The sequence below is a fragment of the Glycine soja genome, chromosome 5, assembly GCF_004193775.1.
Source record: "Glycine soja cultivar W05 chromosome 5, ASM419377v2, whole genome shotgun sequence".
NCBI classification, from domain to species: Eukaryota; Viridiplantae; Streptophyta; class Magnoliopsida; order Fabales; family Fabaceae; genus Glycine; species Glycine soja.
Window position 1 is genome coordinate 40,882,684 of NC_041006.1, and position 13,973 is coordinate 40,896,656.

The 13,973-nt window shown below is 34.7% G+C and overlaps 2 protein-coding genes across 3 annotated transcripts; both read right to left on the reverse strand.

The window, feature by feature from the left end:
- Positions 1–93: 93 nt before the first annotated feature.
- Positions 94–7,977, reverse strand: LOC114413373 (glutamate--cysteine ligase, chloroplastic). 2 transcript variants are annotated; one of them, XM_028377732.1, is made up of 16 exons: positions 7,759–7,977; positions 7,404–7,679; positions 7,100–7,250; positions 6,905–7,012; positions 6,316–6,408; positions 4,667–4,750; positions 4,458–4,526; positions 4,297–4,367; positions 4,143–4,211; positions 2,876–2,969; positions 2,638–2,727; positions 2,454–2,534; positions 1,993–2,085; positions 1,341–1,421; positions 1,199–1,268; positions 94–410 (listed from the first exon to the last, which is right to left on the reverse strand). In XM_028377732.1, the coding sequence occupies exons 2-16, from the start codon at positions 7,673–7,675 to the stop codon at positions 322–324; spliced, it is 1,515 nt and encodes a 504-aa protein (XP_028233533.1). In that variant the 5' UTR covers positions 7,676–7,679; positions 7,759–7,977; the 3' UTR covers positions 94–321. The 2 variants fall into 2 exon arrangements, with proteins under 2 accessions (XP_028233533.1, XP_028233532.1); XM_028377731.1 differs by having other exon boundaries at positions 7,404–7,683; positions 7,759–7,976.
- Positions 7,978–11,569: 3,592 nt separating this feature from the next.
- On the reverse strand, positions 11,570–13,490 carry LOC114413374 (5-amino-6-(5-phospho-D-ribitylamino)uracil phosphatase, chloroplastic-like). Its single transcript, XM_028377733.1, has 2 exons — positions 13,337–13,490; positions 11,570–13,169 (listed from the first exon to the last, which is right to left on the reverse strand). Exon 2 carries the CDS (start codon positions 12,944–12,946, stop codon positions 11,813–11,815), a length of 1,134 nt encoding a protein of 377 aa, XP_028233534.1. The 5' UTR covers positions 12,947–13,169; positions 13,337–13,490; the 3' UTR covers positions 11,570–11,812.
- Between the last annotated feature and the right edge of the window lie 483 nt (positions 13,491–13,973).

Below are 13,973 nucleotides of genomic sequence, written 5' to 3' on the forward strand. Positions count from 1 at the left end.
TAGTGACTGAATGAGTCCGAGTCTAGAAATAAAGAAAAATAAGTGTTTATTCAAGCAACATTTGCGCCTAGTGCCTACCACAAACATTTAATCTATTGACACTCTTATTAAAAAGATTATATTGATGGATTTTCAAATTTGTGACATTGAATGTCAGCTTGATCAGATCATGTTTTCCAAGAAAGGTATATGAGAAGCCTCAAGGCAAAAATTACATTTATATTATTTCCTATATCTAAATGAAGCTCAAATGAGAGACAACCAGAACTATAACCAAAGGATTACACAATCTTCCACAGACATTTGAAAGACAATACTACCTTAATAAAGCAATTCCTCAAACACATGATCTACGGATTGCTCCCACTTTCCATGATACAATTCCAAAAGCCTCTCAGCTGGAGTGACACCTGCCACCACAAAGACCATTAGTAAAAAACAAAGCAGAACAGAGAGAACCTTTCATGCAAACCACAAAAAAGCATGATGAAGGGCGCATAAATGAGAGCACGGCATAGTAAAAAAAATTCATTTCAAGATGTATGGGTATAAAACTCGGGTCTCTTAAGAAAAAGCAATTGATAATTTGGCATAAAAATGAACAAGTTTTAATACTCCAATTCTAGATGACAATGTAAAAGATAAAGGACCAAAAGATAATTTGGACCAGCAAATCAACTACAAAAACTCCTATTAATCAATGTCAACATTATTTATACAATTACAAACTAAAATCAATTAACATGTCAAAGTTAAAATGTTAAAAAAACTCATCACGGTATGGAAAGAAAAAAAAGGCTTCGATCAAATGAAAAAAAAAATGAAAAACAGAATATTTCAGGTAGTTTCATTTCAATAAGATGCAGAAACAGGAGAATTTTTTATGTTCAAAAATAGATAAGACTCTTTTTTAAAGTGTCTGCTTCATATAATCACTAAAAGAGCTAGCGTACCCAACCCCAAATAATAGGAGCAAAGACTTTAACTAGACCGTAAGAATGTTCAATCAGAGAGCAGAACATTTGTTTGGTGCATTGAACAATCTATTGCTAAAGTCAAGTGCAAGGAGATAAAGATTATGAATGTTTGAATCTAATTGAAATGAGTAAGGGAATGAAACGAAGTAGGGCACTGGAAGCATGAAAAGGTTGTGGGAGATGCATCATTAATGAGAGAATATGACCTATAAATCCATTACCTGTTCTAACCACCTCGGCAACCTCATTCAAAAATCCCGATTCCTTGAAGCCTCTTCTCTCCAAGCCATCCTGTGGATGCATCCCAATGCCCTTAGCAACATCGAAAATAACAGCAATAACAAAAATAATGACACCTTTTACCTTTGCCAACTTTAGAACATCTTCAGCAACATGCTTCAGCAAACCGTCTCGGAATGGTGTCTTCAGACCAGTTACAGGAACCTGCCATAGACTAATGGTTAGTATAGACATCTGGTATGAATAATGACCGTTGCTGAAATATAAACTATCAAATAGTAAAAAATCAACTTCCGATCCCTGGGGTTATGACACATATCAATCCTCATGAAGAAATAAGACAATCTCTAGGCTTAAATCCCAGTATGTGTATAAAAATGCATCTTCATTTTTTATTTTTTTTGTGTGTGTGTGTGACTTAAAACAGAGAATGAATACTTTCTCTTCCAGGTTCCGAGTGATAGTTAGGCCCCTCTAAAATTCAAGAACTTAATAATAGAACATGTAAAAACTTAAACAGCTCCCTTTTATTCTTCTTTCAGGTTTGCACCTAACTTAAATATGCTGACAAGGATTTAAGGCCTCTTTGATTAAATGATCAAGACAAGATTTCGGTCCTCACTTATCCCCTTCTTCTATTTATATTTCACCACATGGTAGCAACCTTGTGCTTAGTCCATGCTTCCGGCCCAAAGCAATTTTACATGAGGGGACTTCATGCATCTGGGTTGAATAATAGCAACAGAAATGAAAATAGTGTTATTAAGGATTCCACCTTATTCCTTAACATTTGTCTTTCTTCTGGAGTCCAATCAGCTGTCATATCCAAAACACTTTTTAGAGAAAGTTCATCGTACAATAACCCTACCTGACACAATCAGGAAAATTACAATTAGCTTGTTACTAAATTGAAGCAGTTCATATGTTAATTGAAGAGCATGCAAGCAAAGATAAATAGGTTGAATGACATAAAAATGCATGACAAAAAACTTCCAAAAAAAATTATTATTCAAAACAATAATCCTTTTGCTTTTTAAGACAATAAACATTAGATTGTTGCACATATAACACCTCCATGAATAAGCTAAATGCTAAGTGACAATCCCAACTCCGACATGTCTGTGTTTATACTCTATGACACCATTTTGATGTTGACAAATAATACAGTGAACAATCCAAATGTCAGAGGCTAAGTAACCACAAACATCATGCAGAAGTAGTAAAAAGGCCACTCACCCAAAATGCTGGTAAAGCACACAATCTTCTCCAAGGCCCTCCATCAGCACCTCTCATCTCCAAATACCTCTTCAGCCTGACCTGAAAAGAATAATGGTTTACAATAACACAACAAGGAAAGTGCTGCAAATCCAATGCAAAGCAACAGATACCAGTTAAAATTGTGAAACCAATAGAAACTAACCTCAGGAAATATAGTTGTCAAGTGATTTTCCCAATCATTGAGAGTTGGTAATTCACCAGGAATACAAGGAAGTCTTCCAGCCAAAAAGTCCTGCAATAAAAAAATAACCAATTCTCTACATTGAGCAAATCAAGACTACATGTATAGTGTGGTCAAGCAAAGTAAGTTTCACAATAAAGAATGGCAGGGCTAGAATAGATATCCTTAAATTACAAGAATATTAAAGATAGATGGGAACCCTGAAGGTCTTTCCAGTGCAGTCGATATATCTGTTTTTCCGATAGACAAAATACATAGGAACATCAAGAGCATAATCAACATATTGCTCAAACCTGCAATCAGAAAGTTAGAAGAAAAAAAGTGAAAAACAATTAACCAAGTCATTGCATGAAATATCATTGATAAAATTGTAAAAAAAAAGAAAGGAATTCATCATGTAAGATGACACAGTACAATAATTATCTTTATTTCAATTGAACTTTTGTGAATTTTAACTTCACAAGAATGCCACTTACTAACGATAAATACGACATTGTTAGAAATAATAGTAGTTAATGCACTTAGGAAATAGTATGTTCGCGTATCACATGATAAAATGCATTTGTTGTCTACGGAGTTGCACTCAATTAATACTAGCCTAGGAAATAGTCTCCATAAGGTCTATCAAAGAGTCTACATATACAGATGATCTGCAGAAACTGTGCTCTACGTTTTCTTGAATAATACAGCATTCTCTCTCTAAATTCTCTAAGACATTCTGTTCTATCTTCCTCTAAATCTAAATCTACCCCTCTAAATTCAACAAACATCAGTGAAACAACAAATTATATTCTATATTAACTGAGTTCTTTCTCCATATTCTTAAGTCTCCATGAAGTCTTCATGGGTAGTTCTTTTTATTCAAAATAAAATATCAACTATCAAGTAGTGTTTGAAAATCTCCATTTAAGTACATCATTCAGTTTATTAACACCTTGAATTTCAAATTTTAAGTTCAAATCATGAGTTAAAGAGGTCAAAGAAGAAAATCATAATAAACAAATAAACAAATAAAAGACAAACATGGAGACTTCAAAAATCAAGAAATAAGTTGGATGGTGTGAATGTAATGGAATTATGGTACAACCGTATACGAAGGTACTTCAGAGGTAAAAATGTGCAAAATTCATATTATCATACATAAGTAGAACAGAGGTCCACAATTTCATCACACCCAAAAGTAGGTTTAGGGAAATTGGCAAATGAATATCCGAACTCTTATCTTGATGGCATTGGGATCTTTAATGTCAAAAGTTTAAAATATCCTAGCCATTCAATGAGTATACTTCCAAATACATATATTTTAGATAGTCAATATGAAGGATTCCAGAATCGAAAAAAGGATGAAAAGTTTTACTTTTAATGGCTTCTTTTAAATTCACAGGAAAACAATGAAGCCTAGAGTCAAAAGGCTTAGAAACAACAGCTTCAGTCTTAATTCTTCATAATTCAGAAGAATCTCTTACCCAAAAGAGTCATCAAAAACAAAAGGCAGCATGCCTGTGCGGTCCTTATCAGTATCAGTCCAAATATGGCTGTTCCAAGCATATGAAAAGTGGATAAGGCACCTTAACAATGCAAAGTGTGAAAGGAAATGACTGCATTAGAACTTCCATGTACCTTCTCATACTGACAAAACCATTTGGCTTTCCCTCTTTAAAGGGTGAATTTGCAAAAAGAGCCGTTGCTATCTGTCATAAAGATAACACTGACTACATCACACAGCACTGAACAAATTCCCTAATAAAAACAATTTAAAAGGAAATGGTAGCGTTTCTTACCGGCTGCAAAGCAAGGCCTGCACGAAATTTCTTGATCATGTCAGCTTCAGAACTAAAGTCCAGATTGACCTATAGAAGTTAAGATAAAATATATTACTATCCAGTATGAGAGCTGATTATAATATTGTGTCAACAATATACTCTTTTCACCATGTTCAAATTAGAATGGCTTTGTTAAAAATCAGCTCGCAAATCATCACCCATCTCACCTGCACAGTGCATGTCCTGAACATCATGTCAAGCCCAAGAGAGCCAACTTTAGGCATGTAGTTCCTCATGATGTCGTATCTTCCCTGTGCAACAACACATATAGTCAGAAAGCAGGTAATTGCACCACTAAAGGTCAAGAAAGAACTGTCATTGTTCAATTACTACAAAGAATAGGGCCTGCTGACAGAACTCCCCAGGCATAACTTGCTACATAGCTTAATAAAAAAGAAAAAGAAGAAAAAACCCACAAACAGAGACCATTGATAGAACATTGAAAAACAAAGTTTATCACTTATTATGAAATGGAGCAATGACCTCTGGTATAACCATATTTCTGGTGTAGAAATACTAATGGTTTAAATGTAAGTCAAATACATAACCACAAGTATGTACATCGATAGCAATAGAAAAAGCAGAAATTTGTAATTTTCAGTTGAAAGCAACTATAGTATAATAAGCAGATAAAGATGGCACATTTAATGCATTTCACACAATGTGACTTAGCATAGAGGAAAAAAGTCTGTACTAGTATAAATTGAAAAATCCACCAACCCATTGACTCCTTAAAAGCAACCTAAAAGAAGGATATCTGTTCATTCAATAAGAAATTAAGCTACCAATCCTTGTGGAGAATTTTGTAGACCAAATATCCAAATTCCCCATGTCATTCACGCCTGGACTCAAGTCCAACAGAAGAAAGGTTGTTGCAATAATCTCTAGTCAATATAGTTAATAGTGTAATTCATTGCAGATGGCAGTCCATGGCAAAAACCAAAAATCCACCATACAATATGGCAGATTGCATTGTGGGCAAATAGCTTAAACATGGCAGATGAATTAAAATCCCGTAGCAACACTAATGAGAAAGATAAAAGCCACACAACTAAAAATGTCCTAGAAGTGAGAAGGGAGGAAAAAGAGATCAAGAAAAATAGAAAAAAAATGGTGACAAAAAATGAAACAAATAAAAAGAAAAAACAAGAAAAACAAAAAACGAAGGGAAAAAAGATGGTGACAAGAACTGATAAAAAAACAGGAAAAAAAAACTAGAAAAATAGATTAGAGATGAAAAAAAGACAGGAAATAAGAGATTTAATCACGGTGGTTGCCATAGTTTGGGTCACTAGAGTTGGAACTGCGGGCCAGCGGTGGCGAGGGAAGATGAGCTTCAATCAGCCCAGGAGAGAATGGGAAAAGATAACACGTGGAAGAGTGAAGAAAGGTTTTAAAAACCTTATTTGAGACTATAAAAAACAATTTAATTAAAAAAAAAAGACCACATCCGACATGACAGCCACAAAACATGAAATAGCAGAAAGCGCCACAAAGCAGGAGGCAAGTGGCAGTGGGCATCAAAACTGCCACACTATTCCTTTAAGGCCCCACCATAACTGCCATTTAACGACTATGAATCTATGATAGTTAGTGAATAGGTATGGCAGTGAAATTTGACAGCTATCTAATCCTGAAATCAGGAAGCCCAGTCGAATTCATGAAAAGTAACGGATGGTGTCATCCCTTTAAAGGATTGACCAAGTTATAACTGATGCAGTCAGAAAGTGACATATGAGCAAGATTTTCAAGCTGAGACATCAGTAAGTGTTCAGCAGTTCAAGAACTTGAAAGACGAGAAGAGAGAAAAAACTACCTTTGGCATTATAGGTATGTCTTTGATTCCCCACTTTGGCTGGAAACCAATCCCCAAAAATCCAATTCCCATTTCCTCAGCAACAGCTTTAACCTATAAACACGATTATATGGAAATAATTACCGATTTAAAGGTCATAAGGTCACTTGTCAGATAACAGAAACATCAAACACAACAAACTAGTACTAAATTTTGCTATCTATTACGTCTAACATTCAAAGATAAGGGGCTTGTTTGGGTAAGCTTTTCTAGATGCACTTGTAGGAGAAGAAAAAAATGAAATAAGCTTCTTCATAAGCTAAAATGAACTCTCCATTAGCTAACAGTCAGCTAATATGGAGATATCCTCTCATCTTTTAGAGAAGTTATACGAGAGCTCTTCTACAAATTAGCTAATGGAGAGTTCATTTCATTATTTTCTTCTGTTAGAAGTGTTTCTAAAGAAACTTACCCTAACAGGCCCAGTTAAATGACAACACCGATAATGATTATACATATTCATCTGTAGAAAATATGATCGCGTAAAAAATTTCAAATCACTCCAATGGCAAAAAAGAAAAAATGGTTTATGCATCAGCGAAACAAGTACCTGATAAAGGTGGGAATTAACTTCAGCACAAGTCTGATGCAAGGTTTCAAGAGGAGCTCCACTAAGTTCAAACTGACCACCAGGCTCCAATGATATGCTCTGCTTCCCCTGGTTCACATAACGTTGCAATTTTAACAAATGAATTAAACTGGAAGAAAATATTAGACATGTTGTTGATGCAAATGTCAGGCTTACCTGTTTGAGTCCAATAATTTTATCACCTTCCATTACTTTATCCCAGTCAAACCTCTCAGCAATGCCATTCAGCAATTCTGCTATTTGGTCATACTTCATAGGACGCAAGCTTCCAATCTCAAAACCAAACTTCTCATGTTCAGTACCTATTCTGCAAGACCACGCGAATAAATGAAGTAATTAAGAGGCAGTTGGAATCTTAAAGCTTCAAGAAACCTAACCAGAAAAGCACGATAAAAGAATGATTATAAGTAACAAAAATAAAAAAGAAGAAGAAACATAAAAAAAAAAAAAAAAACGGAACCTCCATTTATCCTTGGGCTTGCAACCGGAGGCAAGATAATCGACGAGATCCTGCTTCGTGAGAGGGTCAGTGGCAACTACAGCGTCTTCGGTGGGAGGGCTCGCAGCAACAATCACTCTACGGCCACCAACAATCCTCTGCGGTGGAGGAGCCTTCTTAGCAGAGTAACACAAACTATTATTGGCAACGCAGGTTTTCGTTTTCCTATCAAACTCGTGTCGTATTAAGTAGTGGCGCGTATAGGTCGTCGCACTTCGCGAAACGACAGCCATGGCGCTAGCTTCAGAACGCAGAGAAATGTTAGAAATTAACGAAGAGCGAAGTGTGATTGGGACATAGGAGAGAGAGAATTCACCTTAGGGTTCAGGAATTGGCGGTTGCGTGAGGGAGGGAGGAGAAAAGAGAATAAGGACTGGACGGACAAGGGTCCTTTTCTCCTTCACTCCTGCTCTGCTCGGACACACGCCTTGCCTTGCTTGCTGCTATTCGGGAATAGTACCACTCACGATTACCAAGGAACAACACGCAGAACGCAATTTCTCATTCTATACTTATACTGTTAATTACTATTACCATTACCATATTACTCGTATCTAGTACCATGGAGTAGTATATTTTGAGCTCGTGACTTCACACGTCTTTTTTTCTAACCATAAGTCCACAATATTGGTATGTAAATATTCATTATTCATTGTTGGAAAAAGTGATTAACTTCATCAAAAATCACGAGTACAGGTAAGATAAATATCATATAGCAGGATTTATTTTATATTTAAAACTAAAATTTTAAATTATTTTTTTAAAAGACATAAGTTATTATCATTTATGTTTATAATTCACTCCATACGTCACCTACCTTTTGTGTAATTTTTTTATTGGTAATTAACTTTTTTTACTAGGTTGTAGAGGGCGGGAATTGTGAGAGGTTGAGGGTGGTTCTTCTGCAAAATGAGTGAGCTAAAGGCCCACGAGTGATGAGCATAAATTTAGACAACAAAACACGGTTACTATTATGAGTGGGTTGTTGTTATATTATTATATAGTCATAAAGTTGATTCCAAATTCTTATAAGTGAGCTAAAGGGTCACGAGGCTTCAACGTGGTATAATGATGAGATAATAAAGTAGTGAAGCACAATCTCTCTTAACTAGGAAATGGATCCCCTCAGGATGGAAAGAAAAAAACGGAAGGTGCGTCATTATTATTATTCTCACGATTAAACAAAATATCTTTCCCTTTCTACATTCAAACTGTCGAAAATATTTGTTCTCCCCTAGAACACGGTTAGGTTGTTTTGGAAGTAAAAGATCAATATTTATAAGTTATTTTCTATTGATTTTCAAGTCTCAAAGGAGATCAAGCATGTCACTTACAGTGTTTTTTGGGGTTGCGTTTTCAACTCATTTGCATTCTTATTTTTACAAATTGTCATCTTCTTCCCAGAAACGGTATTTGTGACCCACGGGCGAATTTCACTCAGCAGCCTAAGACGCAACTTTATCGATTTTTTTTTCTAAATCACATATATCATTTACAGGAATCAATCATATTCAAGTTAAATAAAATTATTATAAATAGTTAAAAAAATTAAATATTTAATGCAATTACAAATTCAAAACTTAAATCTAAAATATCTGATTAAATTGGAACAATCTCACTCGGATCATCCAACAACTTTATCATATATTATCACTATCAACTCCTCTGTTTAAATATTCATGTTTGTGTCCAAATCAATTTTTAGAAGGTCATATTCCGAGGTGTCGTCTCAAGATCAGCAATAAATAAGAATGGCTTGTTACGTATGCACACACGTACACAAAAGTTGGGACATTTTAATTTGATTTTATGTGCAAAACGAAATAATCCTCATTACTGGGTTGCCAACTTGCCATGAAAGAATGTTGTGATGCTTTAATAAAATTATTATGCTCGGGATTAAATTGGGAAGCTTCGTGGATGTTCAATGTACTAATGTCACCAATGATTAATGATTTAACGCTATCTTGTTGACTAAAATCTGCACTGAGCTAGGTTCGATGTTATTGGTGTCTCGTGAGTTGTGTTACGTAAGCTCCCTGAAAAAGTAGTGAGGATGTCATATTGTGTTGCGAGGGACATTATAAATTATTTATCAATAAAATCTTCACACTAATGATAAAAATCAAATATTTGTTGTTTATCTTTATTGGCGTATCTTTCCTTTCTTGTCGTATAAACTTATCTGTAAAATTTATACATTTCTTTTTTCTATCTCTTACTACAGGATTTTGGATTTTCAAAAATATATTTTTATATTTTAGTATTTAGTTCTATTGTGATTAAGGTGTTGCAGTCGCTACAGTATAACTTGTGATATCATTGACATCAGTGGCGGATCCAAGATCTTAAATCAGTGGGTGCAAATTATAAAAAATAAATTCAGTGGGTTCAATTATATAAATATAAATAAAATAAAATATAAGATTTTATTTACAAATTTAGTAAATTTTAAAAAATGAAGGGATGCAAGTGTACACCCTCAAAGTAATGTAGGTCCACCACTGGGTGAGATGTTTCGAAGCTCTACAATGATGATCAGATAATTAGAGCTATGATATATAGCGAGATTTTAGAATTCTCGTCACATAAGTTTATAGGTCATCATGAATTCATGATCTTTTTTCCTAATTAAATCTTACAAATAGATAACTTATTTTGGTTTGTGCTGCATTCGTTGTTAGAGTTCAGAAAGTTTGTAGCAGTGTGTTTGAATTTCTAATGGGATGAATTTGTTTGTTTTTTTAAGTGAATAAATATCTAACTGTAAAAAAAAAGTGAACAAGTAAAATTGTAAAAATAAATTTATCGTTAATATACTTTAAGTATCTTGTATATTTAATCACCTTTAAATTAAAGGTGGGTGTATTCTTACACTATTTGGTTTAGAAAATAAATTAAAGAAAAATATTTTAGGTTAAAATGTAAACTATGAGAAAGTAAAAAAAAAAAATCTAACTTAATTGAATAAGCTGGATAAATTATTATAAACTTTCTCACATTAAAATTGTCTTTAATTTTCACAAATAAAAATTGATTAAAAATATTTTTCCTTAAATAGACAATTAATTATACCCATATGTTATTTCTTTACTTTTTAGTATATTTTTGTTCAAAAAAGTTAAAATCATTAGTCTTCAAGCCATTGCAGCGTTTAATGACTTCGAATGGGGGGAGATTGAGTGGGGTCAATCCATATATCTGCTTTTAAGAAGCAGAACAAATATTGAAATTTATTTAAGGCATGAATCTCTCAACATATGTTATTTAATACACATAACTTGAAGATGAACTTAATCTAATTATGCTATTAAAATAGAAACCTTTACAACCCCCACCAGCACCCCCAAAAGCACGATGGATATGCAACCGTTCCAAAGGTTCTTCTGAAAGCAACTTCAAGTACAAGAGTATTTTTTTTAATACATTCATATCAGCTATCAGATACTCATAATTTTTTTAAAAAAGCTTTCTTACAAGTTACAATGCAGGTAAAAATAAACAATTATTATTTTTTAAATAAACTGAACCAAATACATTCACTGTAACTTCTTTCACAAATAACTCAACTAAAACAAAGCTAGTTAAGCCCCAGACCAAAATAAAAGTGCCCCCCTGCAAGTACCCAGTTCCTTAGATAAAATAACACACCAACCGCAACTTTAAAAATGGCAAGGGGATAACTTACAAGTAAACAATATTATCAAAATAAACTTCACATATAATATAACCATTTGAAAAGTGAGGGATGTATATAGTGTATATACACTGAACAGCGAATACAGCCACAGCTCTATGCAAAACCGAGGCAACAATCTCAATCCTCCCTCTCCAAAAAATTTGCATTATGATTAATATTTATCTCCTTATTATGATTAACATTTTGGGCTTACTATACTTTAATACCCCACAAACACAGCGGTCATCCTTATAAATTCCAACAGAGGAAGAATAGTTTAAAATTAAGTCACTTGTGAGGTACAAATTACTCAATTTTAGATATAACGTCTCAATTGTGCTCATTAAGATAAAATCTTACTTGAAGGTTTCAACTTCCATGATTTTCCAAGATTTAGGGTTAGGGGATGCTATGTCACAAGATAAACTTCAAGGATCAATCGTAGAAATGACCTAAACTTCATGAGGTAATTTGTATTCTATTTTATGGATGGAAACACCAGTAAATCAAATCTAAAAATTCGTGAATGTATATGAACAGAAAATGCATTAGTAGTAACATCAATGTTCAATGCATACCACTTATCATTTTTTCCCCCCATTTATTCTGATTACCATATACACAAGTAACTAACCTGTAACTAATATCATCAACAATCAGATGAGGTTCAATCAACTGTACATTATAGGATTTACCAGAAATTGTCATCAACTGATGATGAGCCATAATCTTTTTCCACCTCCAGCTCCATCTCAGGCTCCACAGACCCAAATTCAGTCATTTCAATGTCTGCAAGATTCTTCAAATCAACCACTGAAAGCTCATCTAGGCGCCTGACAACCAAGTCTGCAGCCCCAAGCTCATATACAGGATGCTTGCTAGCAACAGCCACACACTTCATCCGCGCTTCATGTGCAGCCTCCACTGTTAGATTGGAGTTACCAAACACAATGCACCTCTCAGGTATGAAGTTCAAAAGCTGTGCAGCATACACAAACATTTCTGGATCAGGCTTTCCCCTATGAACATCCTCTGCTGCTACAATAACACTGAAAGTGTCCTCAATCCCAATCTCCCCTATAGCAGACTCAAGAGCCTTCCTAGGCCGCGTGGAAACCAATGCCATTGGTATCTTATAATGCATCAAAACACTAACAAACTCCTTGGATCCAGACAAGAACCTATATATCCCACCCTGCAAAGATTGGTAGATTTCTTCCTTTCTATTAGCCATTCTTCTCAACTGTGCCGGATCCCTAGACCAACACAGCACTTCTGAAATCGCCTGTTCATTCTTCATGCCCTCTATTCTCTTGAGGATAAAAGCAGGAGGAGAGGGTTTGCCTTCTTCCTGAGAGAGTGCCAGCCAAGCCTGCTTCTCTAAATCAGGGTTGTCTTCAATTAGAACACCCTCCCACTCAAATATAGCACCCAACCAACCACATCCCATCCTCTCATGACGGAGTAGTGGATTCCGAAGCGACGGTTTATCTGCCCTATTCGCAGGAGGCCACGAATCAGGCCTTTGATCAAATCCACGATCAATCTTGGTATCCCTGTTGGGCAATTTCTCTTCCCTATAAGCATGTGCTTCTCTTGTTAACTCCACAGCCAAGGCCTTAATTGATGAAAACACAAACCTATCTTGCTTATCAGATTTAGGCAAAGCCAGAGAAACCACAATCCTTCCACCACCGAGAAACTCAGTTGTTGGGAACCGAACAGTATTCAAAGATTTGCGTTTAACAGATACATCCCTGGTTAAATTTCCACCACAAATTGGACGGTGGCCAAGGAGTGAAGTTGCAGCAATTGATTCAACCATGTTTTTTTTTCTCTTTCCACTAACCTAATAGAATTGAGTTCCACAAAAAGGGAGGACCAATTATTTGAAATTGAATCGAGTTCTAAAGAAACCAACCTATGTAACCAAAGATTCAATGCTGAAGAAAGAACTTCAACCCTGATTTTATATTCCCGAAAACGACACCATCTTGCGGCAAAACGACACCGGCGAAATCGCAACTTTATCGTGGAGAAAAAATCACCTTCATGAAAACACAAGCATACCAATTACTCGAATCGCAAAAATAGCTAACAAAATAATAAATAAAATGCGTATAACAGAATATAGAAAGTGAACGCCAAAAAGCGAGGGAGAAAAAGAAAATAGTAGAAACGTTGGAAAGAGAAAGGTGAATGAAGAAGAACAAACCTGAAAGAGAAAGGAATTGAAAAAGAGAATCAGAAACTTGACGGGCACGAAGGGGAAAATATGAACATGAATCTCTCTCCCTTCTTCTCTTTTTGCCAATTCTTGGAAAAGCTTTTTCTATACGTTTCCTTTTTATTTTATTTTTGTTCTGATTTTTTAAGACGAAATTGTGGTTTATAAATCAGGAACGAAGGTTGGGTAAAGAAGAGAGAGAGAGAATGCACGGTATCGAACATTGAAGAAGAAACGGTCCACGTTGGAAAAATCGTCGGCTATAATTGGCACACGTTTCGTCATAAAATAAGATCACATTTTAATAGTGGGTAACCGACGGTGTTCCTATCATTACCTTTTTTTTTCTTGTTTTTTTAATTAAAAATTCTGGTAAAACGGTTCACACGCTGACAAGCTGAAACAGTGTTTCCCCTTACGCCACTCAACCACAGTGTAATTTCGAGGCTTAAGTTTAACTAATTATACTTTAGTTTTTATTTCAATTAATTTATGTCTTTTTTAAATTAGGTTAAATTATTATTTGGTTCTTATAGTTTCATATGAGAGAATTAAAATATAAATTATAAGAATTAAAAATAATACTTTTAAATTACAGGGAATAAAAGATAATTAAAATATAAAT

Coding starts and splice junctions, on each gene's coding strand:
- LOC114413373 (XM_028377732.1), bottom strand. CDS start 7,675: ATGGCTGTCGTTTCGCGAAGTGCGACGACCTATACGCGCCACTACTTA. Junction 4,751..6,315: donor ACATACCTATAATGCCAAAG/GTAGTTTTTTCT, acceptor GTTGTTGCACAG/GGAAGATACGACATCATGAG. Junction 411..1,198: donor TGCCGAGGTGGTTAGAACAG/GTAATGGATTTA, acceptor TTGTGGTGGCAG/GTGTCACTCCAGCTGAGAGG.
- LOC114413374 (XM_028377733.1), bottom strand. CDS start 12,946: ATGGTTGAATCAATTGCTGCAACTTCACTCCTTGGCCACCGTCCAATT.